This window comes from Antechinus flavipes, chromosome 5, assembly GCF_016432865.1.
Source record: "Antechinus flavipes isolate AdamAnt ecotype Samford, QLD, Australia chromosome 5, AdamAnt_v2, whole genome shotgun sequence".
NCBI lineage: Eukaryota > Metazoa > Chordata > Mammalia > Dasyuromorphia > Dasyuridae > Antechinus > Antechinus flavipes.
Genome location: NC_067402.1, coordinates 60,780,350 through 60,794,846, shown reverse-complemented (window position 1 = coordinate 60,794,846; position 14,497 = coordinate 60,780,350). Strand labels below are relative to the sequence as shown.

Below are 14,497 nucleotides of genomic sequence, written 5' to 3'. Positions count from 1 at the left end.
ACATTTTTCCTATATTCTGCTGCCTCTCAGCATATTCCAATATAACAGAAAAAATAGTGAGAAATGGTTATTTAGATTTTGGTTAGCTCCCAGAAGTTAACCATAATATATAGCTTGAGCATAATGCAAATGATAGAGAGAGCTAAAGCTCATTTTCTTGAATTCAAATCTAGCCTCAGACATTTACAGACTCTGGGCCCCTCGGTTTTCTAAAAAAAACAAGCTGGAGAAGGAAATGGCAAACCATATAAGTATTTTTGCCAAGAAAATGTCAAATGGGGTCACAAAAAATTGAACATGACTGAACATCAATATTATTTAATTATTAATAATTACCAATACCAAAATTATATATTTTGTAAGGCTATAATGTTCAGAGGAACACATTTCTTCCTCTTTATTACTATTTCCTGTAATCCTTCTGCTGGAGAAGGAGGAATATAAAGGAATTCTTCCCTACGAATTCTTGGGAGTCCATCCATTTTTTCTCTCTACTGTCTGGGAACTCCTAACCTTTTCTATAGAAGTAGCAAGAGCAGACTTTGAGGGAGAAACTCCAGAGGGGAGCTATTCACATCTAAAAAGATCAAGTCAATAAGCATTTATTAGGCACCTGCTATCTTTGTGCGGGTTGATGGAGCACCTGGTTTCCTTAGTGTTTAACTATTAGGCCAAAATTAGCACCAGAAGCAGAGAATCAATCCACACTTTGTTGCATCTCAGCTTTGGAGGCTGCACACGGTGCACAAAAAATCATGCTTTAGTTCTGGCTTGTGGCTTTTCAAATTGAAGAATTTATCAGTTACAGCAAACAGAGAAGTTCTGAACGCTATGGATAAGTTCATCTATCTTGGCAATTGTTATTTGTCCTTCGTTCTCGAAGAAGAACACGATAGCAGGGAGAGGCTGCCGTGACGTGCAGCTGGATTTAGGTGAGGGAAGGCTGGCAAGGTCACTTTTCCAGAGCCGTCCAATAGAGATCAGGACGACTAGGATATTTTGCAGGGATGTCCACACTGATAATGAGATTGACAGATGCACATTGCCAGAGCTAGCTCAGTGTTTGGGAGGCTCTAAAGGAAGTAGGGGAGGTCTTAGGCTGGCTGTCTCAAAGTCTACAGGCCATTGATCTTATTGTTCTATTCCTAGGAAACCTGGAACTTGAATCGTTTCCATTTGAACTGTCTTAGGAAGGTTCTCAAGCTCACCTGGTAGATAAGACAACCAGACACTGAGTTCTCAAAGTTAACTTGGAAGCAATCAAACTCTACTGTGGGAGCACAACTCCACGGACTGGCCACGTTGTCCAAAAGCCAAACATAAGCTTGCCAAAAAGTCTGTGGAAAACTCACGGGGCCAGCGCTCACAAGGAGGTCAGAAAAGTGGTACAAGGACACGCTCAGGGTCTCTCTTATGAACTTACTGTATGACATGGGAGTCTCTGGCCCAGGACCGCCCAACACAGCGTGCCCCCAGAGCAGTGCCGTCCTCTGTGAGCAAAGCAGAAAGGAATTATCCCAGAAGAAATGCGAGATGTTCACATGGACTATTTGTGCCCCATGTGGCAGAGCATTTCGGGCTTGAATTGGTTAGAGGAGACATTCAAACCCAGGTGTTCTCACCCCAGGGCCAGAGCTCTAGCCAAGGTCTCATGAATGCATCTGCAAGCAGTCAGCATGGTTATTTACAGTCTATTGGAATAAGCTTTTGTCTCTCCAATTAGGTTGTGAGCTTCTGCTTTTGCTTTTAAAACCAGCACTTTGCACAGAGCTTGGTGAACGGTAGGTGCCTAATAAGTGCTAGTTGACTGTGATAGAAGAAATAGATTTAAGAAAGTTTAATGATTTTACCCAAAGTCACACAGGCTAACAGGAAAAGAGGAGGAATTAAATGTTGGTTTTCAGATTAGGAGTCAACATCTTTGCCACTCCAGAAGTTGACCGAGGGAGGAGTTTAGAAATCCCCGGAGGGCAGGGCCATGATCTCAAGCATCTTTATCACCCCCACTAGTAAGGTCATCTCTAACAGAAGATGCTCAACAAATAAAAGCAGAATTTATTGAGAAAACCGCAGGACAAGGAAAGATTCAATGAATGCAAAGACCTGTCAGTACAGGGAGCCTTAAAGGTACCGAGCAGCTATTAAAAAGCAACATTTCCATATGAATTATGAGTGAGACCCTTCACCCACTCAGAAGAGAACTGAATGATGAGGATCACTCGGGTCAGAAACAACACTGAGTGGAAATATTCACATAATTTCTTCAATTTTTCACTTCACTTTGTACTGAGAGACCTAGTCCAATTTTTATATGTCAGAGTCACAGTCTCAAGTCTTTGGGGGAATTTCTGATGCTGACTACTCAAGACTGGCAAGGAAAGAAAAATTCAATTTGCCTCAGGTCACCCAACCACTCTGCTCTCTTACTATGGGAGCAATAAGCCTTTTAAAATTTTCTGAATTATGCTTTTCATATCAACACAATTCTGTTTTTTTAGAATAATTTTTTATTAATACCTTTTGTTATACTATTGCCTACATTTCTTAGTATACTGCTCCCTTTCATCCTTCTAGGGAGTCTCCACTTATAGCAGTAAATCATAGCGCTGGACTTAGAGAAAGAAAGAGCTCAGTTCAAATGTACCTCGGGTATTTTATTAGTGTGTGGCCCTAAGGAAGTCACTTAATCACTAGGTGATTGTCTCCTCCTCCATAAAATGAGGATTTAACTTCCTTCCAGCTCTAAATATATGATCCTATGCATAAAAAAGGGGACAAAAATAAACACTTAAAAACATACTTTTTAGCAAAAGCAGACAAAGACAGGAAAATGTCTGCCATTACTTGTAGGGTTCATAGCCCCCCCCTCCCACATCTGCAATGGGGGAGCTGGTAGAGAGATAGGGAATAGAATTGAGATGGTATCTAGTCCTTTTTGCTTAGAGAAGCCTCTATGAGCTGCTAGCAAGCTCTCCATCTGGACAGCCCAAACCAACTTAAGTCAAGTCATATGCCCAAGGCCATGTGGTCAGTCACAAGCAATTTCCTTTCTGGAGGCTCAGACATGAGAATTATTGTCCTTAAAGTTAAAACAGTTGTAATCTGTTATGGAACCACATATTTCCAGGCAGTCAAATGCTTCAGCTATTATTTGGGAGGAGACTTCTAATATGGTGGACATCTGGGAGAAACCTGGCTGCCATTTCTTTTTCTCCCTAGTCCTATTAGTATTTGATTTTCTTCCATGGAGTGTTTTGCTCTTGCATCCCCCAAATGGTTAACGCTGAATTCATCAGACCAGGACCCAGACTTAACCAAAGGAATCTAGATTATATTACATCAGCCTCTCATATTTTATCTTAAACTGAACAGTGTTTGGAAAGATTATTTTTCTTCAAAAAACAAAATAAAAACAAAACAAAACCCCAGACCAACAAATACCAATTATTCAGAGAAGCTTCTTGAGGACAGATGGGAGATAGTTAATTTTCTCTAATTTTCAAAGACATTTAGAGGTTGCCCAGACTGCTGGGTACAAGTGCTTCTGAATAAACATATCCAGGGGTCTAGTGGAATCCAAATAAGGAAGAACATTTTGGGGGATTTTCACTTTCTTTTCTGGGTTTCAGTGGTTTTACGACTTAGCTGTAAAATTTCACTTGAGAGCCTCAGAAAGAAAGCACTCTCAGCTTTATTCACTTATTTATGTTACAAAATCCAAAGAGAAATTGGTTTGGCAGTTTATGAGACCCTGCATGAGGAAAATTAAACACTTTGTGGTGGGAGGCACTTTAAAATGACCTATGCAGCTCAAAATATTTCTAAAATAACACCAGATTGTAGGCTAGACAATGTACTAAATTTTATACTTTTGTAATTGCTTTTGTTATTCATTTCCCCCCTCTGAAATGAGTTTAGAACTGGTGTTTTTAATAATGAAAAAAACTCCCAAGCACGTGCACCCTCCTAACTTTCCCTAGCAATTTTTTCCCCTTATATAATCCTGCTAATATACTAGATAGTGCTGCTGTATTTTACAACATGCATATATTTAGCAATGCAATTATGCAAATTCCACAGCATTTATAATTATAAATATCTTTTAAGAACAGTTTTTTATATCTCAGGCCTACAATAATCTCTTTAGAATTCTGGTCCCTCAGGTACAGAATTCATTCCAGAATTCTGGGTGGAGTACAATAATATTCACAATTTACATTTCTCAGACTTCCGACTTAGGAAAGGAAGCCCAGGTGAGCAGTCTCAATGAGGTAATTCACTAGACAGAGAAATGGAAATAGAGTTGCTTGGGTCTTATCCCTCCTTGCTCATTCTTCACATTATTTTCTTGACTCTTCATGATTGCAGGAAGAGAAGTGACAATGCTGGTAGAAAATGCCCACTGTGACAGGTGATACTGTACCACTTCAGGGAACCCCACTCTCACTGCTATCTCATCTAGGTAGCCGAGGAGCTCCAGTCCCTTCAGTTCCATTTACTCTGAAACCTCCCAATTAAAAGGTGAAGATGTCCTCTGTGAGGAGGTAGAGTGATTCTCTTCCTTCCCAAAAGGGGCATCTTTCTCTCCTATTTCAAATCTGGCTATGGCAACTGTAAGACATTTTATTTAAAGTGACAACAAAAACTGAACCTATGATTTCATTAGTGGAGGGAGTTCCTGGCACTGAAGGGCATCTGCTCTATAACTTCACAAAGCAGGACCAAATCCCACTCTCTCCATTCCACAATGGTATCATCCAAGATAATTAACAGACAGTATGAGCTCCTAGGACCACAGAGGTGCAGGCTGAGTCGGGGGTTTAGAACCCCCTGGTTCAACTTCCTTATTTTATAGATGAAGAAACAGCAAAGATCTGAGGTGACTTGACCAATGTCATTAATGTTAAGTGACAGAGGCAGTATTTGCCCTATTCTCACTGCACAAGGAAACATCTTGGTAAAATAGAACATGGCTCTGGAGTCAGTAGAGGGACCAGCCCTTTTACTTTCTGGGATGGTTACTGCCTGGGTTATCTACGGTAAGTCACAACCTCCCCCGGCCTTTGCCTCTTCATGTAAAATTAAAAGGTTGGATGACCTCCGAGGGCTCTTCCAGCTCCAGTTCTACAATATCATGATCTTTAATCACAATAACAATAAGTTTTAGACAAATACAAATTCTTTCACTAAATCTTCCCATATTTTTGGCTCTGCTTTTTTTTTTTTTTAAGAGCAAAAAATGTTTGAGTGGGGGGGGTATCTTAAAATTTTTTTAATGATAAAACTGCCAAAAATTTTTTTTACATAACAAAACTTCTGAGGTTTATAGGAAATGGAAACATTTGAAGTTGAGAAAGTCTTTCTAATATGGAAACTGAAGACCTTTAGGAAATGTGGATGATGGTATTACTAAAAATTGCCTGAAAATTATTTAAAATGTTGAACTGTGGAAAACCTTCACTCCTCTCAACAGACATACTACACCCTGATATCTAAGATCTGTGTTTTGGGTTCTCCCCTAATCCCTGGATTCCATCCTAATGATCTTACATAGGACTCCCAAGTACTCACGTTATTAGTCAAAGCTAATGCCAAATTTTAAGTGGTCCAGAAAGGAGAAATTTTGAGAAATAAAAAGTCCATGCAATAGAATCTTAGGATTTACAACATGTTCTCCTTGGAACTATGAGAGGGAGGTAGTGCTGAATATATTGTTATCTTCATCTTGCTGATGATGAAACTGTGAAAAAAAAAGATTAAGGATTTGTCTATAGTCACATGCTAAGTCCTAGAGGGGGATTTCAATCCATCGTTTTCACTTTACCACAGCACAGTCTACCAGTATTCCCCTTGTGCAGTGGGAAAAGTGTTGAATTTGGCATCAGAAGAACAGAGTTCATATACTGCCTTTGTCCCCTGACATTGGTCAAGTCACCTCAGATATTTGGGTATTTCCTCATCTATAAAATGAGGGAGTTAGACCAAGAGGCTATAAGCCCCCCACTCAAGGCTTCCCGGGCTCTGTTTTCTCATTTGTCCTATCAAAAATTTTAGTATATTTATATAATATATATAAGTAGCCCACCTTTATTCTCTCTGTTCTGTATTTTCCTAAGTATTTAGTGTACTATAACTTTTATGATTTATGCACGTGTAAAAACTCTGAAACCTAAAAAAGGGGTTTATAAACTTGTTTTAAAAGGTCTTCTGCTGACTACATATCACTACTATTGGTTTCCTTTTTAATCCGATATATTTTACTTTCTGGATGTAAAAATATTGTTCTAAGAAAGGGTTCACAGCTTTCACCAGGCGGCCAAAAGGGTCCATGTCACAAAAAAAGGGGAGAAAACTCTTGTTTTAGGATCTGATCCTGGAGTCATTGCTTTGAAGTAGAAAGCTCAAATAGCATTTCTCATCTATTCTACACAAATAAGACACAGCCCCAACCACTTCTTCTATGTGTAAGAAGAGTGCTTTGGGATTTTTGGCATTCTTTCTCATTTCCCCCCATTATTCTGGACTCCTTCACCATTACGATATTTCTATTGCAAAGCCAGATGGATCTTCCTTTAACCAGTCATCACTATTATTAAGTACATAGCTTTCTCATTTATGAGTAAGAAGTACTGTTTATTACTAGTGGAAAGGATGATTATGTATGTCATCTGTCATTCACAATCTGAGCCTCCTTTTTACAAGATTATGAAACAGTACAGGAATAGTAAGAAGCTGGTTATATTATCTGGCACTGCTTGACTGAATATTTTTCATTTTATTCTATTGCTTCACCTCTTATTGACTCAGTTTCCTCATCTGGATTTTTAAAATTATTTTCATGGTAACATTCTTCTACCAAAATTAAGGCTTTAATTAATTTTTAATTTTTTCAATTAATTTATCTTCATTCATTCATTTGGTTATTTATTTAATGATTCATTTAAGAAAAGCCCATGGTTTGGGATTAAAACCTTCATTCATTAATTCATTTAGTTATTAATTTAATGATTCATCTAAGAAAAGTCCATGGTCTGGGATGAAAACCTAGTTCTTAAAATTTATCATTTATATGTCTAGACAAAACACCTTATCTTCCAGACGTCAGTCTCTATATCTGAAAAAATAAAAGGAATGGGCTAATGCCCCTCCCTTCTGGCTTTAAATTTATGTTCCTATCAATGAATTGATTTTTCAAAAAACAAAATTTCCAACTGGACTAATAATAATTTCATTGGTAAGAAGCTCCCGAAGAAATGTCCATATCAACACTGATCAATACTGAGAGCTTCCTAAAGCTTCCCTTTCTGACATAGCCAATATATGTCAAAGTGGGACTTGAACCCACATCCTCCTGAGTCATTGGCCAGTTCTCCTTCTACTCCACTATGTTGCCTTTATAAGAACTTTCACTACAGTTGGTTTTTTAAGGCTCTAAATCTGTGGTTTGGAGATTCTGGCCCAGTACTTAAGTTGCAAAGAATATTAAACACAAATCAAAACCAAATTGCTCTCTTCAGTGGAATCCTTTTGCTGATTTCAGCATCATTCTCTAATGAGTACTTAAAACGGAAACATTCTGTTTTCATGCAAATTTGTGTTTTACACCCAAGAAGATAGACAGTGACACATTTTTTCCATTTCCTCAAACCTTATGAGAAAAAAAAAATTCTATAATGGGGAAAACAGAAATCATCATCTCAAAGAGCATTTCTGCCAAATAGAATACATTCTTCTTATTTTGTTGTGATACCATCTCCTCAAGTACCACAGTCATCATCAGGCCATCCTTTAGTTAATTATGAACATTTCCCACACAACTGCAATTTACCCTGACAACAAATGGGCGAGTTCGGCTAAGAGAGCTCTTCAGGGCTGGGCAGCCTCTCACCCACGCCCTGAGGGTTCCCACCGTGTCCCGAGGGTGCACATGCGCAGTGTGGCTCCCGTATTTTCCCCGTATTTTCCCGCGCTTACCTCGTCTCCTTGTCTTTGGGCGATGTCATGGTGCTGTAGCCAAAAATCTGCTTCTCCGTCAGTGGCGGGCCCACGTCCACCATGCCCGCTAACACGGGAGGGTTCCTTGGCTTCTCTATGTACACGGCGGCCCCCAGCTCCTTTTTGAACGACTGGCGGCTGGGGGAGGCCCGGTCCGGCTGCAGGGCATGGGGCGGGATGTGATGGGGGAGCATGTCGATCATTCTGATGTCCCCCACCCGATGGGGAGAGGCTGGCGGGGTTTTGGAGCCCAAGGTAGGCAGATGGCTGTCTGGGTACTTCCTCGACTTCTGCCTGTAGAGCGACTGCTCCAGATGCATCTCGGCCTGGAGCGCCGGGTTGCAGTAAGCGCTGGCGGACCGAATCGCTGTGCGGTGATAGGCGATGACGTGGTCCGGGACATCCAGGGGGTGTCCGCCGTGGGAGGAAGCGATGCTCATGCGCCCCTCGTGAAAAAGGAAGGGGTCCGCGTAGAGACCTTCGTTTCTGAACAGGGCGAGGCTCTTGGCGCTCAGGTCCTCGTCCGGCTTTACGTCCCTGCGTTCCAAGATGGCGCTGGGGCTCGGGGAGATGGATCTCGAAACTGGCATGCTGGAGAGCCTGTCTCTGGGGATCGTGGCGTTGCCAGGGACCACCATCGTGCGAGCCCCCCCGTACGGGATTCTGGACGGGGAGGGAGGCATGGAGTGTGGGATGGGAGTAGAGGGCGGTGAATTGGGGATTGCATGGGAGGGGTGAGCCGTGGATCCAGGGCGAGGGACACCGGGGCCTTCTCCTCTTGCATAAGCAATTTCCCTCTGCATCTGAAAAGAGGCAGAACAAGCATGTTATTTTATGTTCATCTCTAGATGTATTTTCATACATTGGAATCCAATTGTTTGAATACCGCCCAATAGTCTATAGAAAAAAGACTGTAAATTAAACCTGGATGTCTTAGCTTCTCAAACCATCTGGCAAATTGGGATTAATCCGTGGCCAGAATGATACAATTCCCAATATCTGGCCTAAATTATTTTGATGTATAATTAGAAAATGATTAATATGGGAATTCTTTCCGCTGGCAAAGAATGAAACTCATCCATACCATCTCATCCTGAGCAGTTCTTGTTCTTGTACTTCCAAATCCTTTAGAATACTGTTGGAGGTCTTTGGATAGGTATCCAGCTGGTATATCTGGCACATCCTACCTGACCAGGTCTTTGGCAGTTTTTTGGCATTTCTTCAATGATTTTTAATGCCATTATTGTATCAAGATGGGGTTCACGTCTCTCTTAGTGATGGGCTACCAAACAACTTATTTATGCTCACCTTTACTCTCTGAGGCCCTCAATTGCCTTGGATTATAAATAAGGCTTTTATCAGAAACACTGGCTGTAAAAATCGCTGTTGTATTAGCATTGAAAAAAAAGTTATGTGATGATTCTCTGATCAAAAACTACAAGGAAAAGAAGGAATGAAGAAAAAAATTGAGATGAATTTTTTTTTACTATCCTTTGGTATTCACATGAACTTGTTAGTAATCCACATTGAGAGAAAAGGGGGCCTTTCAACCCCAGGAGAAGGAAGTGTAATCAAAATAAACTAAAATGTTAGCCTCTCAAGTTGGAGGACCGTGTACAATTGCTACATATCCTTCAAGGGTTTAGGACAGTAGGAACATCACAAATATTGTTGCCTGAATATCTGATGAATGGAAAGACAAATTTGAAAAAAATCATGTTGATAAATTAACAAGTTTTTTTTTTTGTTTTGCTTTGTTTGTTCACTGAGGCAACTGGGGTCAAGTGACTTGCCCAGGGTCACACAGCTATTAAGTGTCTGAGACCAGATTTATACTTAGGTCCTCCTGACTTCAGAGCTGGTGCTCTATCCACTGCACCACCTCGCTGCCCCAAACAAGTATGTTTTTTTAAAAGAATAGAAGCAAAATATGGCCCCTGATTTAAAAAAAAAAAAAAGGTTACATATGACTAGAGGGGAATGGGAACTTGCTCAGGTCCTAGTTATTAACGATGCCTTCAAAAGAGGAAAGGGATTAAAGATTCAGTTAATAAGAACAGGAGGAAAATAAATCATAACCACAAGCCATATGTGGTTTACCAAGGAGGAGAATATAAAGCACAAAATCATCTAGAAAAAGAACATTTGATACTTTCCATTTTGGTCCAAACACAGAAGTTGGGAAAGACCACTGGAGACTATTTGATTGGGTCTGATAATTAGAAGCAGGAGCTGTCATAACCTTTCTGGACCACCTTAAGCTCTTTCTTGACTGATGGATTACTTTAGGCTACCACAGGAGTTCACAGTGTTCTCAGGGGAAAAGTGTATAATCAAGGGGAAAGACAGGGTGAGTTCCAAAGGGACAGGAACTGAGAAGCTAGTAAAATACAACTGGGGTCCACAGCAGCAAAGGGAAAACAAAAACCCTTGCACAAAAGGAGGCAGGAAAGGTGTAGAAGATGGGGTCATAAGGAGAGTGGAGATGAACCCAAGCAGAATAGCAGATACAAAGTGAAGTGAATTGAGTCCAGTTTTTGGAAATATTCCTTTTTATCAAAATCTCTAAAAGTTTCTTGGTTTCCCTGACTTCTTTCAAGGCTCAAATAAAAATCATACCTTCTACAAAAAGCTTTTCCCAATAGTCCTTAATTCTTGCTAACATCTTTCCTTTGAAATTATCTCTAAATTAGTTTTTGGAAATGTTCCTTTTTATCAAAATCTCTAAAAAGTTTCTTGGTTTCCCTGACTTCTTTCAAGGTTCAAGTAAAATCATACCTTCTACAAGAAGCTCTTTCCAATAGTCCTTAATTCTTGCTAACATCTTTCCTTTGAGATTATCTCTAAATTATCTTGTATATATTTTGTTTATACATGGTTGTTTGCATGTTATCTTCCTCAGGAGACTGTCAGTTCCTAGAGGGAAGGGACTATTTTTGCCTTTCTCTGTATTCCTGGTACGTAGCATGAAGTCAGTGTCGGGCATGTAGTAAGTGCTTAATAAAAAAGGTCCTTTATTGCTACAGTGCAGCTTAGTGGAGAGAGCACCAATCTAGGAATCGAGAAAAGTTATGGTTAAGTCTCTTGTACATACTGGTTGTCACTGGGCATTTAAACTTCCAGTGCCCCAAAAAACCAAGGCTATACACTACTGAGATGGGTCCCATTTCCTAAACCAACAACATCATTATCATTGATCCAGAACCAACCTCTGAAAAATTAAAATTGAAGTTAAGAAGGTATAAAATAATAAGAACTATAAAGTTGTTCAAACTACTTGGTCCTGTGATCTCACTACTGAGATCTGGAGGATTTTATTGAAAGTAAAAAAGATCTATTTGTGCAAAAAGAGGCATAGCAACCTTATTCTGAATAGGAAGAAAACAAAACAAAACTAAGAACAAGCTAAATGCCCACTGACTGGGGAATGATTGAATACACATGATACGTCATGGACTATTACCACTTAAGTGACAATATAAATAGTAATAAATATAGATAAAAATTTTAGGAACTGATGGAAAAATGAAGAAAGCAAGATCAGAACAATAAATACCTTGACTGAAAAAAATTAGCAACAGTAACAAAACCTGGAAAAGTCACACAAAAGGAAAAGATCAGGAGACATGAAAATAAAAAGAAATTTTCAAGATTATTCAGTTAAAATTAATATACACATTTTTAAACAAATTGTAAATAAGTTAGAACTTACGATTTGATGGGAGGCAGTGTGGCCAGAGTCCTGGATTTTCTAATCTGAGGACCTGGCTTCTGTTCACAACTCTGTCCCTTACTACATTTGGGCAAGCTCCTTCATTTAAGACTCAGTCTCCTTGTCTTCAAAATGATCTCTCAGCTGTCTTCCAACTCTAAATCAACAATCTATGTATGTAAATCTTTATACTGCTAATTTCTGTTGATTATTAGAGTTAGACTTAAATTAAAATAAAATAGAATTCTCATGAAGCTACAGGGCAGCATCTGAGCCTGGCACTGAAGGGTTAACACAAAAGCCTATGACACCTGTAAACTCACAGCCAGACAGAGCTTTGTTAGCTTTTGTTTTGACAGCTGCCAACCACTCCGGCTTGCCTGCCCGACCCATCCTACCTTGCCTGCCTCTCTAAATTTAAAGGGCCTGCTGATCAAACTTCCTCATTGCTGAGATGCTCTGGTGGAGCCATCTCCTTTGGGGCAGCCTAGACTGAGGTGCAAATGCCTCATTGGAGTGTGTGTGTGGTCAGCCCCCTAATCTCTCACCAATTCTAATTCTTTTTATTTTTAAATTTTTTTTGCTGAGGCAATTGGAGTTAAATGACTCGTCCAGGGTCACACAGCCAAGAAGTGCTGAGTGTCTAAGATTGGATTTGAACTTAGGTCCTCCTGACTTCAGGGCTGATGCTCTATCTCACCAATTCTAATTCTAATCTGATACAATGCTTGGGGATTGTCCCCTTTAGCAAACAACGGCATGGGCTGATAGGAAAGCACGTGTTCTGACTTTTCAAATAGTCTGTAAGTTTTTTGGAAGTCTCATAATTCTTTGGGTCCCACACCTTTCAGCCCAGTGGTTTACCCATGGCAGACAGTATACTGAAAATAGCATTTTTTTCCTATTGGGGCAAATAAAGTTGAATGGATCTTTAACTGAGTTGGGGATGGAGGAGAAGGATGGGCATGGTGGTCTGCAGAGATCCAGGGGCACTAAGAGGGCACTAAGGTCTGTGTAGAGGCTGGGCAAGAGTTTTATCTGCTATGCAGCCAGTGGGAAAAAAGGACCTTCAGGTAACTTCCTATTTTAACTAATTATTCTGGTTAACTAGGTGCTAAGCTCAGTTGTTTTTAACCTGCTGGAGGTAGCAGAGGCCTTTACATTCTGAAGACTGGGTTTAAATCTTCTATCTCCTTACTCTAATTATGACTGAACTGCAATAAAGTTTGGTTGACTGACTAATTCCAAGGCCACTCAGTAGCTAGGAGTCAATCTCTAGAGACCAGAATAAACGAGAATCCTCATTCCTGCTGTGTTCTTTCCCCTAAAGTGCCTTGGAACCTCTAGGAAACTAATACATATTACAAAAAATGATCTTCTGAAACAGGTACTAATTTGATTCTAGAATATATATACACCTTAAAAGGCACCTAAGGATAGACAAAGAAGGCCTCCTGTGCAGGCTAGGGCTAGGATATGAGCTGCTGTCCACTGATTCCTCCTAATTAATGTTTCTAAGAAACATAGATAATACACATACTAATATGTGCAGAGACCTGACTTATGGCTCATCACAGGGTGCCAGAGGCATCTCTGGCTCTTTTCAACAGGCCGGCATCGATCTATTACAAATGCTCCTTTCTCTCCAATTTAGTAAAATGAGGATCACTGGATAGAAAAGACATCATCAGGCAGCTTCAATAAACAAAGCAGGGCTTAAGAGTTCACAAAATACAAATAAGATTGTTTCAGCCAACAGATAATGTCTGGCCAACTTCACCATGTGGTACAGCGAATCTGGAAGATGAAGGGTTTTAAATAGAATTTCATTACAATCCGCTTGAAGAGGGAGCTCAACTTGTACTGGAAAGGTCTCAAAAGCACAGAGCTTGTTAATTTAATAGATCTCCTTGGCTCTGTATGAATAGTTACTGTTGGCTACTTTGAATCTCCTCTTCATCATGGATAGAGCAGGGAAGTCCAAGTCAAGGGATTTTGGTTCAAAACCTGTCTCAGATACTAACTTTATGATCCTGGACAAATTGCTTTACTTTCTCAAAGCCTCTGTTTCCTCATCATTGAAATGGTTCAGAGAGTTACCATGAAGAAAGCACTTATCAAGGCTTAAAACTCTAGATAAGGATGAGTTTTTTTGTTTGTTTTTGGAGACTAAGTTCTTTTTATATTGTCTAGGCCAGAAGTACATCAGGTATTCATTTATGGAACTGATCCCCCTGCTAATCAGCATGGAAGCTCTGACCAGCTCTGTTTTGATCTGGGTCAATCTGCCTCTTATTGGGTAGCCTGGTCCTTCCACCCCGAGGACTCACCATATTGTGTATCAGACTTAGGACACCCAAATTGCTTTGCTCACCGTCACTCAGAACTCGTGAGCCCAAGTCATCTACCAGCCTCTTGCAGCAGGGATTACAGGTGTCTACCACCATATCCACCTCTAGTCCTTATTTATCCTTGGATTATTTTGCCCTTTCTGGGCAGCTGATGCACAAACAAAATTTAGAATGAAGGTAAGGCTGAAAATATGGTTGTCTTTTATCAGGGCTGCAAAGAGTACAGAGAAGTGTCAGCTGGCAATGGTCGAGCTTTGTGGTTGTTTGGCCAGACTGTAGACTTAATGAGATGACATGTATATGACTATATAAGTACCAACTATCATCATCTGCATTTTCATTCTCATCAAAACAAAAAATATGCATACCCAGAGGCTTTTCACTGCAACAGTGAACTGGGAAACAGGCAAGAGCATGAGAAAATACAGAAATGTAGCAA

At 40.1% G+C, this 14,497-nt stretch overlaps 1 protein-coding gene across 14 annotated transcripts in view; it reads right to left on the bottom strand.

Annotated features, from left to right (window-relative positions):
* KIAA1217 (KIAA1217 ortholog) overlaps positions 1 to 14,497 on the bottom strand; it is an 887,028-nt gene that overhangs the window by 73,913 nt on the left and 798,618 nt on the right. For all 14 annotated transcript variants that reach the window (XM_051963016.1, XM_051963028.1, XM_051963021.1 and 11 more), the window contains one exon: positions 7,975 to 8,798. In XM_051963016.1, the coding sequence (XP_051818976.1) occupies positions 7,975 to 8,798 (824 nt within the window). The remainder of the gene's footprint in view (positions 1 to 7,974; positions 8,799 to 14,497) is intronic.